The sequence below is a fragment of the Ranitomeya imitator genome, chromosome 6 (genome assembly GCF_032444005.1).
Source record: "Ranitomeya imitator isolate aRanImi1 chromosome 6, aRanImi1.pri, whole genome shotgun sequence".
NCBI classification, from domain to species: domain Eukaryota; kingdom Metazoa; phylum Chordata; class Amphibia; order Anura; family Dendrobatidae; genus Ranitomeya; species Ranitomeya imitator.
This window is the reverse complement of record NC_091287.1, coordinates 147,070,924-147,089,671: the sequence shown is the minus strand read 5'-3', so window position 1 is coordinate 147,089,671 and position 18,748 is coordinate 147,070,924. Positions and strand designations below refer to the sequence as shown.

At 43.6% G+C, this 18,748-nt stretch overlaps 1 protein-coding gene across 1 annotated transcript in view; it reads left to right on the top strand.

Moving 5' to 3' along the window:
* STK17A (serine/threonine kinase 17a) overlaps positions 1–18,748 on the top strand; it is a 51,785-nt gene that overhangs the window by 22,438 nt on the left and 10,599 nt on the right. Inside the window, exon 3 of the mRNA XM_069730182.1 lies at positions 1,057–1,269. Within this exon, the coding sequence (XP_069586283.1) occupies positions 1,057–1,269 (213 nt within the window). The remainder of the gene's footprint in view (positions 1–1,056; positions 1,270–18,748) is intronic.

Below are 18,748 nucleotides of genomic sequence, written 5' to 3'. Positions count from 1 at the left end.
CTTTATGTCCTTGTGTATAGCCATCTGTTGTAGGGAGGAAATGGCAGCTACTCAGAGTCCTGTTATATGGAGACATGGCTGCTGCACAGTTTGTTGAACACGTACCCTAGGAAATCATGACTTGCACACTCCAACTCATTGCCAGTTTTCCCTTAGTGGGAGGACGCTAACCGGTATGATGCCCCCCAATACACTGCGTGATTGGAGAATATAAGTTCCTGCTCTCCTTTCTCTCTAGCATGACTGTAGCTTCTACATTATACAGCAATTCTGAGCAGTGTAGCTGTGAATCCAGCACTGGGGTGGAAATGCTTAGGGCCCCCATACACATTAGAGTAACATCGTCTGAACCTGGGATTGTATGGCAGAATTTTGTTACACATCTGTAGGTTAATAGTGTTCTAAAGCTGTGCCGCCGCTGTACTGAAAGCTTGGCTACTAGGAAGAAATTAACTATATTCCTCCTCCAGCTTTCAGTCAGAGGTGCGGTCGACGCAGCTACAGTCACCACTCGGTATACAGTGTGCGGTGGCTGTAAGCATTCCCCAGCACATTGAATGACTGTTCTCTGTAGCACATGAGTGCTCAGCAGGCAGTCTGTGCTGGGGCGTGCTCACTGCTTACAGCCACCACTAGCAGTATACGGAGCGGTGATTGAATGACTGAAAGCCGGAGGCTTCTGGGAAAAATAGTTAATTTCCTCCTGGTAGCTGGCTTTAAGTGCAGTGGCCAAGCAGCTTCAAAATGCCATTAACCTGTAGATTAACCCCATATCTGCAAGTTTAGATTTTGTGGACATTAATGGATTCCTTTAATTAACCTGCCCTGTAATGTCTTTTAATGACTACTGAAAACTCAGAATAATTCGAAGGTAGGTGAGGACGCAATCTCAAGAATATTGGCGAACTAAAGGCGCATGTATATCTGTACTTGACTAAGGAACTTGGAATATTTTGTGGTTGAATGCAGTTTTGAACCTTAGAGGGGCTTTGTGGTACATCATTAAAACAGAACATACAAATTGTTTAAACCAATATTTTATTTCTCTCGTTTTAGAGGAAAATTTGCTGTGGTCCGAAAATGTATTGAAAAAGAAACCGAGAAAGAGTTTGCAGCAAAGATTATGAGAAAGCGGAGAAAGGGCCAGGACTGTCGTATGGAAATCCTGCATGAGATTGCAGTCTTGGAGCTGGCTAAAGACAACCCTTGGGTCATCAAGCTGTATGAAGTGTATGAAACGGCAAGTGAAGTGATCCTCGTCTTAGAATAGTAAGTAAAGCCTTAATGTTCATCAGAACAGTCCTGTATAGCCACGTCTCTGGGGCACACTGCGCTCATCAGCAGTGGCATAAGGATAATGCCATGTCTCTGGGGCACACTGCGCTCATCAGCAGTGGCATAAGGATAATACCATGTCTCTGGGGCACACTGTGCTCATCAGCAGAGGCATAAGGATAATGCCATATCTGTGGGGCACACTGCGCTCATCAGCAGAGGCATAAGGATAATGCCGTGTCTCTGGGGCACACTGCGCTCATCAGCAGTGGCATAAGGATAATGCCATATCTGTGGGGCACACTGCGCTCATCAGCAGAGGCATAAGGATAATGCCGTGTCTCTGGGGCACACTGCGCTCATCAGCAGAGGCATAAGGATAATGCCGTGTCTCTGGGGCACACTGCGCTCATCAGCAGTGGCATAAGGATAATGCCATATCTGTGGGGCACACTGCGCTCATCAGCAGAGGCATAAGGATAATGCCGTGTCTCTGGGGCACACTGCGCTCATCAGCAGATGCATAAGGATAATGCCGTGTCTCTGGGGCACACTGTGCTCTTCAGCAGAGGCATAAGGATAATGCCATATCTGTGGGGCACACTGCGCTCATCAGCAGTGGCATAAGGATAATGACATGTCTCTGGGGCACACTGCGCTCATCAGCAGAGGCATAAGGATAATGCCATATCTGTGGGGCACACTGCGCTCATCAACAGTGGCATAAGGATAATGCCATGTCTCTAGGGCAAACTGCGCTCATCAGCAGTGGCATAAGGATAATGCCATGTCTCTAGGGCAAACTGCGCTCATCAGCAGTGGCATAAGGATGATGGCTGCGATGGGGGCTTAGGTACTACATATTGTTAGCCATTGCCTACCAGTATACTTGAAGTTTCTATACTTTCTAAGTCTTGTACAGTATGATGTAGTCAGTCATTGGATCATTGGTCGGTAATGGTGAAGCTTTTTCTCCAGGGCCCATGTGCATCCTTTAAGCTGCTGTCCGACATTGTTTGTGCTCAGATGGGTGACGTACTGGTGATAAAATGCTTGTGTAGAGTTGTACTTTGCATCAACCTCACACAGGACTCGCAGGCAGTAAGACATGAAACCTTCTTTTCTGTAGGTGTGACATGCTAGCTTCACAATATTGGGAAGAGTTAAGTCATAGGATATGTTCACACTGGGTGCAAGAAAAGTCTGCTTGGAAATTGACATGTATGCTGTACAGGCTTACCAACTGACTTCAGTGGGTAAGTGAAAACTTACAGCAAACCTCCAGGTCTTTGCTGTAGATCAAAGGGGTTGTTCCCTTATGGACATCTATTTTTTTTGCTATGTATGCTTAATTTTTAGCCCCAAATACTTGCATTTATTTTCGTGAGTTAATTTCATTGAATATTTTGAAGTTTGGCTTTTATATAATTTTTTTTTCTGCTTCCCTGCACATTCATCTTTAATGTGGGTCTGTGGTCTTACACTTGCTGAAAGGCGCTCAGAAATGCAGAATAAAGTTAGAAGCTCTCCCATTGGACCGACAGATTCACAATTAACTCATTCCGCAGCCAGCTATAGACAGTGCAACACAGAAGACAACAATTTTACTGAAACTCAGTTGCCAAAGTTTTTTTATCCAAACATACATGCATTTAAAGGGAACCTGTCACCCCGTTTTTTCAGATTGAGATAAAAATACTGTTAAATAGGGCCTGCGCTGTGCGTTACAATAGTGTATGTAGTGTACCCTGATTCCCCACCTATGCTGCGAAATACATTACCAAAGTCGCCGTTTTCGCCTGTCAATCAGGCTGGTCAGGTCAGGTGGGCGTGGTGACATCGCTGTTTCTTCCCCAGCTTTCCGTTGGTGGCGGAGTGGTGTGCGCATGTCCAAGTGCCGAATCCACTGCGCGCAGGTGAAGTAAAAGCGCGCGATCTGCGCTATTACCCTTGTCATCGGTGGGGGCGGCCATCTTCCTGAGGCCGCGCGTGCGCAGATGGAGATCGCGGCGGCCATTTTCCTGAAGCTGAGATGCAAACTCAGTGAGAGTGCTCTGTGAGTAACAACCAGCCTGAGAAGTGTCCGGACTATATCTTGGTGTTCAAAAGTCCTGCATAGGCGTGAAGAAAACTATGTTTCATACTTCTGCATCTCTACAGTGAAACTGGTGGAACATACATGTTTTTGTAATCCCTCATTGTATGCCATACTCACTTTTGAATGTCCCAAGTGTATAATTTGTTATGGTATGCAAATTTTTGATTTTTTTTTTTTTTTTTACAGCATAACCATACCTACACCAGTACAGTGTGTAGAATGGTGGAACAGGTTTCTAAGTTCACTAACTTCTAATGCAAGTTCACACAGACTTAAATTTTACTTTTTAAGATTTATTATTTTTTATTTAATTCAGAGTGTTGAGCAGAAGGCAGCATTTTCTTATTAAGGATGTCTATGTATTTTTTTGCATTAACCATACCCTCCCCAAAATGAAGCCCCAGACCATTACATTCTTCGGATGTTTCACAGAGGAGCTCACACACTCTGGCTTGTACTCTTCATGTGGGAACCTTCTCACATAAGACTTGCCATCATTTCCTAAAATGCAAAAAGTGCTTTCATCACTAAATAGCACTTTTTCCCACTCCTCCTTCCTCCATTTTAAATATTTCAGTGCCCACAGTTTTCGCCTTTGTCTGGCTGTCATCAATGGCTTCTTTCGGGCCTTGCACCCTCTCAATCCTGCTTCCAAACATCTCTTCCTAACAGTTGATGTTGCTACCTCAATATTGCACTTTTCTTGCCATTCTCGCAGAAGCTGAGGAGAGGTGAGCTTTCGATTGGCAAGGGATGTTCTTATCAGTACTCTATCCTCCCTTTTAGTTGACTTTCTGGGCCGACCAGATCTGGGCCTGTCCTGGGTGATTCCAAGCTGCTTATGTTTCTGCAAAATTCTTACGACTGTACTCTGATTACAGCCGACCTTCCTTGCGATCTGGGGGCCAGTATAACCCTCTTCATGTAGCACCACAACTCGCACACGATCCTCCGCTGACAAAAATCTGAAGGCTCCCATCATAAAACTGTACAGTATGATTCACTAGATAGACCAACAGATAAAACAAAATAACAATGCAGCAGATGTGATGCAATGTCATGCAATGTGATTGGCTGCCATATCCCGGTTATGATTGGTCACAAGAACCTCATCTGTGATTGGCTAATTTTGGATCTGAAGCTGTACAATGTTTAGTTCTGCTTTCGATTCCCATATTGTTGCAATAATTTCAGGCAAAACTGCTTCAAAAGCTAAAAATATTACTGGGAGAGAATGCAAAATTGTATTCTGAACAAAACTATATGTATGCCATATTGGCATCGAAGATATTCGACAGAAAACGTTTAAAACTTAAAAATTAATCAATTTATCCTATGCAGGACTTTTGAACACCACTGTATGTATATATAGGGATAGAGATATGATAAATATATGTATTTATCATATCTCTATCCCTCCTCTCTGGAGTACTCCCTTTTAAGATTTGCAAGTCTTGAAAGGGGGAAAAAAAAGAAAATGAATCCCTGTACTCAACTTTGCTGGAACCTAAATGGCTTGCTTGGCCTTTTGCCCTCCTATGTATAATCTGGCCATTTGCATTAACAGGCTGCAGGATTAACATGGGACGAGGTGTCCGGTTGTAGAGAGACTGACAGAGGGACTAAGAAATGCAATGAGTACAGTGTACATTTTCTCTCCTAGCCACCTGCAAACAACCCTGAGTTGTCTAGTTTACCCTTGTAGCTCCTAACAGAAAATGTGCACCTAAAAGCATGTCCAAAAAAGTGCGTATTTTACGCAGTATTTTTTTTTTTTCGTAAAGAAAAATCTGCTGCAAATACTCCACTTGGGAATCTCCGCTGAGCGGAGTTTATGCACGTGTACCAACACGAAAGGCCCTTCACATTCTTTGCATCACAGAATTATTCTCCTACACTGGATGAACTTGTATTTTAATGAGGTTTGTTGTATGGAAATTGCAGCATGACAGGCTTTATGGCTTGTGGTGGAACTATATCCAGACCTTCTGATGTCTAGTGCTTAGCTGTAAGCCATGCAGTGTGTCAAAGCCAATGTGCTGTCAATAAATGCAGAAACTATACTCAGGCCTGAAAATTCTATTTTTGTTTCTCTCCCTACCCTTAATCAATCGTATACTTATCTTAATATATACTTACCTTGTAATTAGTGATGAGCGAATATACTCGTTACTCGAGATTTCCCAAGCACGCTCGGGGGTCCTCCGAGCATTTTTTTTTTAGTGCTGGCTAATAGATGTAAATCATTCAGCTGCGGCAAGAAAAACTAAAACTCCGAGCACTAAAAAAATACTCGGAGGACCCCCGAGCGTGCTCGAGAAATCTTGAATAACGAGTATATTCGCTCATCACTACTTGTAATGTCTTCACATCCTGTTCCGTCCAAATGTGTCCGGATTCCAGAATTCCAAGTTGCAGAAGTTTACCGACTGCCATATTAGGACACTCAAGTGATGGGTGTCTCAACATGGAAACTGCTGGTGGTACCAGCCTCTTGTGCAGTACCACCAGCGGAACACCTTCGCAAACACACCGCCGCTGAGATCAGCCGAATGATTCACTGACCGCTGCCATCTTTGTACAGGAGGAGCGCATGCGCAGTTTTAATGTGACCGCCGCTATCTGTCTGCACAAAGATGGCAGCGGTCTGACTTACTACTCCTGTGTGAAGGCGCAGTGAATCATTCAGTTGAGGCCGGCGGAAGATGCGCGACGTGTCTACAGGCAGAGGAAGCCGGTCACATTAAAGGGAAGGTACCGCGTTTGTAGGTCATTAATAAATCACTGTAATGTAGCATAACATGCTGCTATAAGCAAGTTTGAAATGCATGTGAAACAGATTTCATGTGTTATATGAGTTTAAAGAATGCACTGGGGGCTGACATTTTGGTTTTGCAGCAGTAGCAGGGCACTATCAGTGTCAGATTACGGCACCCCATGGACATAGGAGATAATAGACCAGCACGGACCCTATCTGTAACATTGCAGCAGCAGTAGCAGTGAGCTGGGCACGCCTCTGGGGGCTGCACAACTCACTGCTGTAGGTGTGACTAGCTGCCATTTTATTATAGCCCTGTGCTCTCTATCGCAGGACAGAAGAAGCCCTCTGTACTCCAAGCAGGCACACGTCCTCTGCTCCTCACACGCTGCCCTGTGTGTTTCTCCTGCCATGTCTCCCCCTCCCCCTCACACACAGTCCCTGTGATCTCCTGTAAGCTGCACTCACAGCCTGCAGAGAGGAAGGTGACACCTGGAGAGAGAGAGCAGTGAGGGCAGCTGACAGGACAGGGATTAATGTGGGGGAAGGGGGATGGCAAGGATGTTATTCACAAAAAATGCTGCTGAGCCCACTGTGTTCTGCTCCTCTGTAAACAAGCTGTGCCTCTGATGCAGTAACTGCTGGTGATAGCAGATCACAGGGCAATCACACACAAAATGGTGCTGCCCTGTGATGCTGCTCTTCATTCTTACTGTTAGAAGCAAAATTGGGGCAGTAACTGCTGACATCACCATTTCCCTCCCCTTTTGGGTGGTCTAATATCCCTGGGGCAGAGCTGCTAAATCTCACTATAGCTGCTTGAGGTCTAAACGGAAAATGCTCCCCCTAGTGGTAAATATGTATATTTGTAGAAAAATATATAATATTTTTCATAAAGAAATGTTTGCAAACAGTGCAAACATTGCATTAATACATTTTAATTACTATTTTAAGCTTAATTTCACAAAAAAACAAAATACAAGAAAACTGGTGGCACCTTCCCTTTAAAGGGGTTTTCCCATGAACGAAAGCATACCACATCTCCTGGTCAGGGGAGGAAGCAAAAGATAATACTGACATTACAGCAGGGATCACAGAGGATTTCTTTTGTCAAGTAAAATATTTCACTGACTGTTTTTAAACAATATTGTATCCTCTGCAATCTCCTGCTGTAATGTCAGTATTGTCTTTTGCTTCCTCCCCTGCCCAAGAGCTGTGGTATGCTCTGTACACGGTCAGACACCGACAATCTCAACGCTGCAAAGCCTGCCCCCATTGTGACATTACCACCCTCCATCTAGTTGTCTGTATAATTTCCTTACCCCATGCTGATCTGGCCTTCCATAATTCCTTACGCCATTATCATCCACTGCGTTCCGGATTTCTGCTCGTGTACTGAGCTGTGAGTTCAGTGATGTAAAAGTATCCTCTCTGAATTTCCATTCGCTTACATGTTACTTGTAAAAATCATAATGCTTTCCAGATGTCAGTAGTGATTAGCAGAATTATGAATGCAGCTCTGGATGTAAATGACTATGGAACTGCAGATCAATGCAAGATGCTTAATAAGCTTTGTGCTGATATGGAAAGCATACAGTGATGGCCTTAGCCTGTGTATACATGTATGCAAATCTCCACATTGTGGCATTTGCATTGAGACCACCCACATGTCTTCCTGACCAGGGTTAATGATGGCTTTGACGATCATATTGCTGTGTTCGCCCTGTCTGCAGTAGCTGGCAATTAGCTGCTGTCCTCTATGTGCGAGCGATAGAAGAAAGGCGGCATTGTGGCCGTAATTGTGCCATGGCTTTGTGCCCAGTCCTCACGCACCAAACACAAACAGTTTGTAAAACAAGAGTCGGCTCCAGCCTGGCCCTGTGGGCTTCTCACGCCATCCCACAGAGGCCGGTGTTATCCGCTATCTCAGGGATGTGGATTCTAGCACTGCAGTGGGCTCCGGCTTCCCGGCCTCGACATAGAAGATATGAAGGTCAGAATAATGCAGACTTCTGGCTGCAGGATTGCCATTACCCTTTCCTCTTCTCGTACTTGTAGTACTCTCTCACACTATGCTTCCCAGGCTAAACATAGAGCCGATGATGAAGAATGCATTGTACATTATGAAATATGAGGAAATGTCTCATTTCCCCCCAAAATAACAATGTTCACAAGTGTCCCCTCTCAGGGGAAAGAAGGGTATTGGATTGTCCCTGCTGTTAGGGGAACTCCTGACAATGGCAATCCACGGATTGTATGATGGTGCTGGAAACACGCCGCCCGCAGAGAAGTCCCTCGCTGCAGCTCTCCCTTGGGCAGGGTGCACACGCTACGGCGGCTGTGCTGCAGGTTACCTGCACCTAGAATTTTCAGTACCAGTAAAGGGGACAAGTTTAAACTGAATTTCATCTACACACTCCTTTTTTTTTTTTTCCCTTTGTTTTTTGTTCTGGGGGTTAATCCGTGCAGAGGTCTTTTGTCTGTTAATGGTTTTGTTAGTCTTACTCTAGATTTCAGAAATAATTGACTTCCGTTAAGCTGCACGTGGAAAGTTTCTGCTACATATGCATGAGATTTCTATAACCTGAGTATTGGCTGCTCTTGCAGATATTCCGTATGGATTTATCTTTTTAGGGCAGATTCTGTGCAAAAAATCTGCAGCAGTTTGTCTTCCAATTTTTCCAGAAGCCGGCATGCTGCAGATTTCTCGGGTCAGTTCTGTCATGGATTTTCACAGCAAATGTCATCTTTGGCTATGGAAGAGATCTGCCGTGTCGCGCTTACTACACTGCTACAACGGTTTTCCTCCCGTCTGACCTGCACACCTCGTAAGCCCCGGTCAGGATCTCCTCAGTGATGGCCGCAATGACCATGCGTTGGGTGTCCTTGTTGAGCAGCATGTTGCCGTCAGTTGACATGTTAATCTGCTCGTCTTTGTAAGGCTACGTTCACATTAGCGTTCCGCTAATGTGCGTCGCTGTTGCGTCGGCGACGCAGCGGCGACGCGCCCCTATGTTTAACATAGGGGACGCGTGCGTTTTTTGGGTGGCGTTTTTCCGACACATGCGTCGTTTCCGACGCTAGCGTCGGACGCAAGAAAATGCAACAAGTTGCATTTTTCGTGCGTCCGATTTTCGTCAAAAAACGACGCACGCGTCGCAAAACGCAGCGTTTTAGCGCGCGTTTTGCGCGCGTATTTTGTGCGTCGTGCGTTGCGCACCGGCGCGCAACGCTAATGTGAACGTAGCCTAAGGTATTAGGTTGCTGTGGTGCAGCCTGCTGAATGTGACAGGCCGCCTTATCACTCCGCTCACCTCTAAGCTGCTCCTTTCTATGGCTGTCCCTCTGGAGAGCTCTGAAGGTTGAAGGGCTTTTCTGTATCTGGATAAAGATGAAGTGCCCTCGAGAACCCCAGATTCTTCTGCCGGTCTCCCCAATAAGACACCGCGACATGTGGGCCAGGAGCAGGAGACTAATGATCCTAGCAGGATTGATTTTACACTGCTGATTATTATTGTGAGCTCTTGAAATATTTTAAAGATTTGTTACCTGAGTACCATGTATTCATATGTAGTTTGTAGGTGCTACAGTCCTCGATCATCTGGACCTGTCACTTGTAGAGGAAGGGGCTACTAACTAGCCAAGACCGCAGTCACACTGGTATCTGAAAGATTTACCCGTTAGGTCATCATTCTAGAGGTAATGATGGTGGCCCTAGGTGGAAGGAAGTGTGCATATCTACTCCACGCTGCTAGGCTTCTGTTGTGACATATGGTGTTACTTATTCAACGCACTTATATAGCGCGATTAATTCCTCAGCACTTTACAGACATTGTCAGCACTGTCCCCATTGGGGCTCACAATCTAATTTCCCTGTCTGTATGTGTTTGAAGTGTGTGAGGAAGCCCACACATTGCAGATGTTGCCCTTGGTGGGATTTGAGCCACCGTGCTGCCCTTTCTTAAAGACACACAAGTATATCACACCATACTTTATGCCTCAGGATCATATCCCCCCCCATTGGATTCTTTATACATGGAAGTCTAGTTTTTCCTAGAAGCATTACAATGGTCGGCTATCTTGTACTGCCGCACAAGGAGACCAAATCTACCCCCTTCCAGCTTCCAATTATGGCGCTACAGACTCCAGATCACATGACTTTGTTGGCATTTATAGATTAACTAGCTGAAGAGCCCGGCGTTGCCTGGGCATAGTAAATATCTGTGGTTAGTTATAGCACCTCACTTCTCTTATTTTCCCATCACACCTCTCATTTTCTCCCTCACATCTCTCATTTTCTCCCTCACATCTCTCATTTTCTCCCTCACTCCTCTCATTCCCCCCTAACACTTGTCATTTCAACCTCACATCTGTCATTTTCTGATCACTCCATTATTTTTCCTCACTCCTCTCATTTTGCACTCACACCTTTTCATTTTCACCTCACACCTCTCATTTTCACCTCATCACCTCAGTATATACATGTTTGTCATCTCCCTTATATATAGTATACATCTGTATGTCATCTCCTGTATATAGTATATACCTGTATGTCATCTCCCCTGTATATATTATATACCTGCTGTGTGTCATCTCCCCTATATATAGTATATACCTGAATGTCATCTCCTTCTATATATAGTATATACCTGTGTCATCTCCCTTGTATATAGTATATATCTGTGTGTCATCTCCTCCTGTATATAGTATATACCTGCATGTCATCTTCTATATATAGCATATACCTGTATGTCATCTCCTCCTGTGTGTGTATATGTATGTGTGTGTGTATGTATATATATATATATATGTGTATGTATATATATATATATATGTATATATATATATATATATATATATATATATATATATATATATATATATATATATATATATATATATATATATATATATATATATATATATATAATCTGTATGTCATCTCCTCCTCTATATAGTATATACCTGTGTCATCTCTCCTCTATATAGTATATATCTGTGTCATCTCTCCTCTATATAGTATATATCTGTGTCATCTCCCCTGTATATAGTATATACCTGTGTCATCTCCTCCTGTATTAGACCTCGTTCACACGTTATTTGCTCAGTATTTTTACCTCAGTATTTGTAAGCTAAATTGGCAGCCTGATAAATCCCCAGCCAACAGGAAGCCCTCCCCCTGGCAGTATATATTAGCTCACACATACACATAATAGACAGGTCATGTGACTGACAGCTGCCGTATTTCCTATATGGTACATTTGTTGTAGTTTGTCTGCTTATTAATCAGATTTTTATTTTTGAAGGATAAGACCAGACTTGTGTGTGTTTTAGGGCGAGTTTCGTTTGTCAAGTTGTGTGTGTTGAGTTGCGTGTGGCGACATGCATGTACCGACTTTTGTGAGATGAGTTTTGTGTGGCAACATGCGTGTAGCAACTTTTTGTGTGTCGAGTTGCATGTGACAGGTTAGTGTAGCAACTTGTGTGCAGCAAGTTTTGCGCATGGCGAGTTTTGCGCGTGGCGAGTTTTGTGTGGTGCCTTTTGAGTATGTGCAAGTTTTGTGTGAGGCAAATTTTGCATGTGTTGCAACTTTTGTGCATGTGGCAATTTTTCCGCGTGTGCAAGTTTTGCGTGTGGCGAGTTTTCCATGAGGTGAGTTTTGCACTTGTGGCGAGTTTTGCAAGAGCCTAGTTTTTGCATGTGGCGAGTTCTGGGCGTGGCGAGTTTTGAGCGGCGACTTTTGTGTTTCGACTTTTATGTGGCGAGGTTGGAGAATGTGTGGTGAAATGTGTGCTGAGGGTGATATGTGTTCAAGCACGTGGTAGTGTGTGGCGCATTTTGTGTGTGTGTTCATATCCCCGTGTGTGGTGAGTATCCCATGTCGGGGCCCCACCTTAGCAACTGTACGGTATATACTCTTTGGCGCCATCGCTCTCACTCTTTACGTTCCCCTTGTTCACATCTGGCAGCTGTCAATTTGCCTCCAACACTTTTCCTTTCATTTTTTCCCTTTATGTTGATAGGGGCAAAATTGTTTGGTGAATTGGAAAGCACAGGGTTAAAATTTCGCCTCACAATATAGCCTATGACGCTCTCAGGGTCCAGACGTGTGACTGCAAGATTTGGTGGCTGTAGTTTCGACGCCTCCAACACTTTTCCTTTCATTTTTTCCCTTTATGTAGATAGGGGCAAAATTGTTTGGTGAATTGGAAAGCACGGGGTTAAAATTTCGCCTCACAACATAGCCTATGACGCTCTCGGGGTCCAGACGTGTGACTGTGCAAAATTTTGTGGCTGTAGCTGCGACAGTGCAGATGCCAATCCCGGACACACACATACACACACACACACACACACACACACACACACACACACACACACACACACACACACACACACACACACACACACACACACACACACACATTCAGCTTTATATATTAGATAACCGTAGGCACAGCTAATGTCAGTGGTGCTCAGGTAGGCGCCCAAACCATATAGTGTAGAAGATAAACTTGGCACACACTTAGTGGGATGCAGTGAAGATTTAATAAAGAGAGTACATACAGCAGACGTTTCGGTCAAACCTAGACCTTCATCAATGTACTAGAACAACAAAAATAATACGTATAACAAAATCAAAATAAAGTATTTACAATATGAGCCCATAGGTGGGTCAAAGATAGGCGGGTAAAGCATGTAAGTAGCAGTGTATGGTAATAAACAGGAGCATAAGATTCATATGAAAAATAACCAAATTTTGTCCAAGCATCATAGACAATCCTAGCATGAAGGTAAGAAGCGTGCTCTAACAGAGTGAAGTCACTGGACGTGTTATTACTATTAGTGAGACCGACGTGCCACAATAAAAGTGGATGGACAAGTACCTACCCTCTCAAGAATCATAGATAGTAATGGGTCACTATGGTAATGGTAATAAGCGGAAGCCTATAGTAGTAGAGAAGGAAAAATGCAGGACCCCTATGTTAAATTGGCCAGTATGGGATCTCCAGGTGAATAGTGTGATATAAACGTTACATACCCAGCTTGCTGAAGTTGATAGATAACGAGGCCTGAAAACGGCACTATGGGGTTAAATAATAGCCATGGTACATAAGGAGGCAGAAAATATTATCACGGTGGTACCGCTGTGCGTACACATAACTTACCCGGTGACGGAAGTAAAGAGAGCGCTGAGAGGCAGCCTTAAAAAGGCGCGCTGAAGACAGACGTGCTACCGGAAGCGTTTAACCGGAAGTGACGCAAGGGGTTGGTGTAACATTGTGCGTTCCACCTGGAGAGAAGTGGGCGGAGAGGTGCGTTCCACTCGGGGCATGCGCAGAGAGAATGCCCTGCTCCTAGGATTGTGAGTCTATTGGCTGACGTGAATGTGCCACTTTAGATAGGCGTGATGGTGTTCTGCTGATTGTAGTCTTTGTGACTGATGAGAGAGTGAGGGTGCAGATCCTGGCCACAAGAAATTAATATAGACGATTCTGTAAAAGAAACACGCAGTTAGTACAATGAATAGAGGAGTCAGTTCCACATTAATGGCAATATAACAGAGAAACTGGAAAAAACAGGAAAAACAGTGGTCATGTTAAATCAAGACATAAAGGACATGATATCATACTCCCTATTTAAACCCATAGGGGTTAAAGTCTGTAGCTCATGTATCCAATAGGCTTCTCTCTTTTTCAGCAGGTTCACCCTATCACCCCCTCTGCGTAGCGGTGTAACCTGCTCTAAGACCCGGAACTTGAGCTGTGCAACCGTATGTCCTTCTGTTACGAAATGATGTGGAATGGGCAACAATGTATTTTTGCACCTGATAGTCGATTTATGCTTGGAGATTCGATCTTTTATAGATTGTGTTGTTTCTCCAATATAGCATAATCCACATGGACATTTTATCAAATAGACCACAAACGATGTGTCACAAGTAAAGTATCCTTTGATGTTATATTGTTTCCCATTGTGGGGATGGTAAAACGTAGAGCCTCTCGTGACGTTGTTGCACTGCGTGCATTGTAGACAAGGAAATGTCCCATATTTCGGGTTAGTGAGGAAGCGTTGTGTTGACGTCTGTTGTGTTGTGCCTATGTCAGCCCTTACTAGCTTGTCACGGATATTACGTGGTCTCCTGAAGCAGGGAAGGAATGGTTCCTTAAATTCCTTAATCCCAGGGTGAGCTGTACCCAGGATATGCCAATAGCGTCTTATGGACCTATGAAGGATGTATGACAGGGGATGGTAGTCATGGACAAAAGGAATGCGATCTTTCGAGCTGGTTCTGGTAATGGGGATAGTTTCTGATGTATTTAGAGTTTGGGGCGGATAGCCTCTCTCTAAGAATTTGGAGCGCATCTCATCCAACCGTTGTCTGTCTAGTTTTGTCAGAGACTATCCTGTGAACCCTTTTAAACTGCGATTTGGGAATGGCGTTTTTCATTCTAGTAGGATGGAAGCTGTGGTAGTGAAGAAGACTGTTGCGGTCTGTGGGTTTTGTGAAGAGATCTGTGGAGAGTTCTCCCTGGTCATTCTTGCAGACTAATGTATCTAGAAAATTAACCTCTTTCTGATTATATGTTACTGTGAAATCAAGACCAGGCCATGATGTTTTTAGAAAAAAGAAAGTTTTCAGTGTTTCCTCTGGGCCATCCCAAATACAGAATATATTGTCGATATATCTTTTCCACACTAGGGCATGTGACTTGAATAGGTAGTTGGTATAGATGGCACTCTCCTCATAGTCCGCCATGTAGCAGTTAGCATACGGAGGTGCTGCGTTACTGCCCATGGCGGTCCCACGTGTTTGTAAAAAGAATTGATCTTCAAAAAGAAAGAAATTCTTAGTTAGAATGATAAAGTAGATCACAGCAAAGATTAATTTGTACTGGGTCCATTTTGGAGGCTGTAAGTAGTGTCCTGACCGATTTAATCCCCTCAGTGTGCGGTATCGATGTATATAGGTCCTTGACATCGAATGTCACCAAGAATGCTTCTTTCGGAATAATGGTGAGGTTTTGGATGAGTTCTAGGAATTTACCCGTGTCTAGTAGGAAAGAAGGGGTTTGTTGGATCAGAGGTGTAAGGATCTTTTCTAAGAATTTAGAGATTGGTGATAGGATGGATTCTGTCGAGGCGACAATAGGTCTGCCTGGTGGATTGTCTAAATTTTTATGGATCTTTGGTAAGATGTAAAAAACCGAAGTGATAGGATTCTTTTTGGTAAGGTATTCACATGTCTTTTGATCTAAAGCACCCTCCTCACAGTACTTCCTGAGGGTATCTTTGATCAAATTCTTAATTGTGTTTGTCGGATCCCTATCCAGGGGGGTATAAATGGATGTGTCATGTAATTGGCGATATGCCTCTTGGGTATATTTAACCTTATCCATAACAACTATCCCACCCCCTTTATCTGCTGGTTTAATAATTATACCCTTATCTGTCTGCAGGGAATTAAGATCCCATACTGGCCAATTTAACATAGGGGTCCTGCATTTTTCCTTCTCTATACTACTATAGGCTTCCGCTTATTACCATTACCATAGTGACCCATTACTATCTATGATTCTTGAGAGGGTAGGTACTTGTCCATCCACTTTTATTGTGGCACGTCGGTCTCACTAATAGTAATAACACGTCCAGTGACTTCACTCTGTTAGAGCACGCTTCTTACCTTCATGCTAGGATTGTCTATGATGCTTGGACAAAATTTGGTTATTTTTCATATGAATCTTATGCTCCTGTTTATTACCATACACTGTTACTTACATGCTTTACCCGCCTATCTTTGACCCACCTATGGGCTCATATTGTAAATACTTTATTTTGATTTTGTTATACGTATTATTTTTGTTGTTATAGTACATTGATGAAGGTCTATGTTTGACCGAAACGTCTGCTGTATGTACTCTCTTTATTAAATCTTCACTGCATCCCACTAAGTGTGTGCCAAGTTTATCTTCTACACTATATTTGTTGGCATTTAGACTCATTGTTTTTTCTTGCTCTGGGTTTTTCCATTTGGATGTTGAGAGATGAATGACATAAAATGCATTGTCCATTTATAACAAGTTCCCACCTTTGTAAGGAACAGGTAAAGAGTACACAATAATAAAAAAAAAATAATATATATATATATATATATATATAATCGCTAACATACTCCGCAGCGCTTTACATACATTATCATCACTGTCCCCGATGGGGCTCACAATCTAAATTCCCTATCAGTATGTCTTTGGAATGTGGGAGGAAACCCACGCAAACATGGGGAGAACATACAAACTCCTTGCACATGTTGTCCTTGGTGGGATTTGAACCCAGGACTTCGGCACTGCAGTGCTAACCACTGAGCCACTGTGCTGCCCTCAATGCTAACACACTCCTGCCTTCTTCACAGTTTCATGCTCAGTGATGGTGTATACACTTTTCTCTTTTTAGGTAGTTGTTTTTTGCTTTTTTTTTCTTCTCTCTTCTTTGCCTCTGGTGTCTAGTTATATGTCCTACCCTAAAACAAAGTATATTGTCTGTAAAGGTCCCCTGGGTTTATGAGGCCGTTGAGTAAGAGGTCTATCAGTGAGTCTTTTATACTTGGTTGGCTACACCTTGTACTTTTTGTTAGAATAGGTTACAGAAGTTCAGTTTATGACTTCCTTTAGTGTTTTCTATACCAGGAAGGGTTGCTCCTTGGTATATTACACAATTCTGAGTGGTGTCCAAAATCCTTTTAGTGCGATCATAAGGTTTCCAGATACCGGATAGCCTCCGCTGTAGTCCAGTCATCAGGCTGCGACACCCGTGCAGTGCAGTTTAGCAAAGCTGTACCGTAACTCTCAGACTTTTGTTGCTGACGTGACTGTTGCACAGTAACATAATGCGGCACATAAGTTGCAGTCATTGTGATTTGGCGGCACATCTGTGCGTGCCAAGCACCTTCGTCCTTCTAAAGTCCCCTAGTACAATGGCCAGAAGACTAATTGCCAACTATAATAAAATGCGCCTGATATGTCTATGTCCCAGAAAGTCATTTCTCTTTTGTGTGGCAATAAAATACTCCAGAGCCAAGTTTCTGGAGATGTGACACGTACACACAGACGTAGGTGGCTTCATGGGTACTCTAGTGAACGTGGTAATTCACCAGGGCTCGTTGTGTCACGCGGCCAAGGAAAGAACACTTCTCTGACCTTATTGTTCTGAGACTATTTAGAGATGCAATTTTGTTGTGTGATTAGGGGGAAAAAGGCAAATTGCTTTCAAGTCGCATCCGACTTGTCTTTTGGCAAGTGAGCTGAGGGCGGCTTGTGATCGGTGACAAATGAACACGTTTGGAAGTGTTTTCTACAGTCACAGGTAGCGATGCATCACCATAGGAAGTGATTGCAGCAGTTTGAGCTCAATGTCGCTCTATACATGTCACCGTGGAGTCCTAGCCTAATGACTGCCGGGGTCTGACTGCTACCTCGTAGCATCTAGCAGGAGGAAACGAGGCCTGTACTTTCATGGTGGAAGCTGCTTTGTGTACTCAATCTGCAAATTGTCCTTTTTTTTTTTTTTTTTTTATTTTATTTAAGCAGATGACAGCTGTGTAGGTTGTATTCGCATGCAGAAAATGTGGCCTCTTTGGAAACTGCACCATTCTGCCCAAGGACGCTGTATGGTACAATATTGCTCATCGGCACGATGCACAGTCCTCTTATTCTACTACTCGTTTTACAATTTGAGACCTTATCTCTTCTTCAGGAAATCTGCATGATATCCCCATGTTCGTTATCTTCCTATGAAAGTGACCCGTGCGTGAGATTGGCATTAGATTGTGTTGCCTTGATGATGACGAATGTTATCCTTGAGGTCCCATCTAACTCTAACATTGTATGAAGACTCGATGACTACGTGCGTTAGATTTGCTCCATATAAAATACAGAAAGTCCGTATATTCTAGCAATTTCTGTAACGTGGGATAACTCCAGGTCCGTATTAGATATGTGTATGAAGGTAGATGGGGCAGAAGGTCACGCCTGCCTCCTGCAGCCCCATGGATAAAGTATACACACTGGGGTAAAACGATAACCTGCATGGATGTGAGCTTTTACTCAGAAGCTGGAAATGAAGAAGTTTGTCTGTAAGTTGTGTTGTAATTCAGTAAGCTCGGACACTTCATCTTCTCCAGCCCCTGGGAAGAGCTGCCAAGTGGTGATGTAAGCGTTCCCCTAGCTGCTCATTGTGTGGCATGGCTGCAGGCCTCCCCCATTGTGTGATCAGAGGCACCGCTTCATGTGGGCAGACCTTCTCCGCTCAGCACCCCTCCTGGATCCCAAGCGTTCATTACATAACCATCTTCGGACAATCGGTGAATGATCCTCATTATTCTTCATTTTATATACTTAAACTAATTGTCTGTTTCCTGGCCGCTACAACTGTAGGGGGGAGGGGAGGGTTACAGTATGAAGGTAGTGATCAACACGTGTGACATGTGGGTCAGTCAGTTACTAATTTTTTTTATAACCTGTGTAATATTCAATTAACTGTTATAGACCAGAAGAGTACAACATTTCATAAGTCTGCAGCAGCCTTAGGCTGTGTGCACACGTTGCGTTTTTTTTCGCTA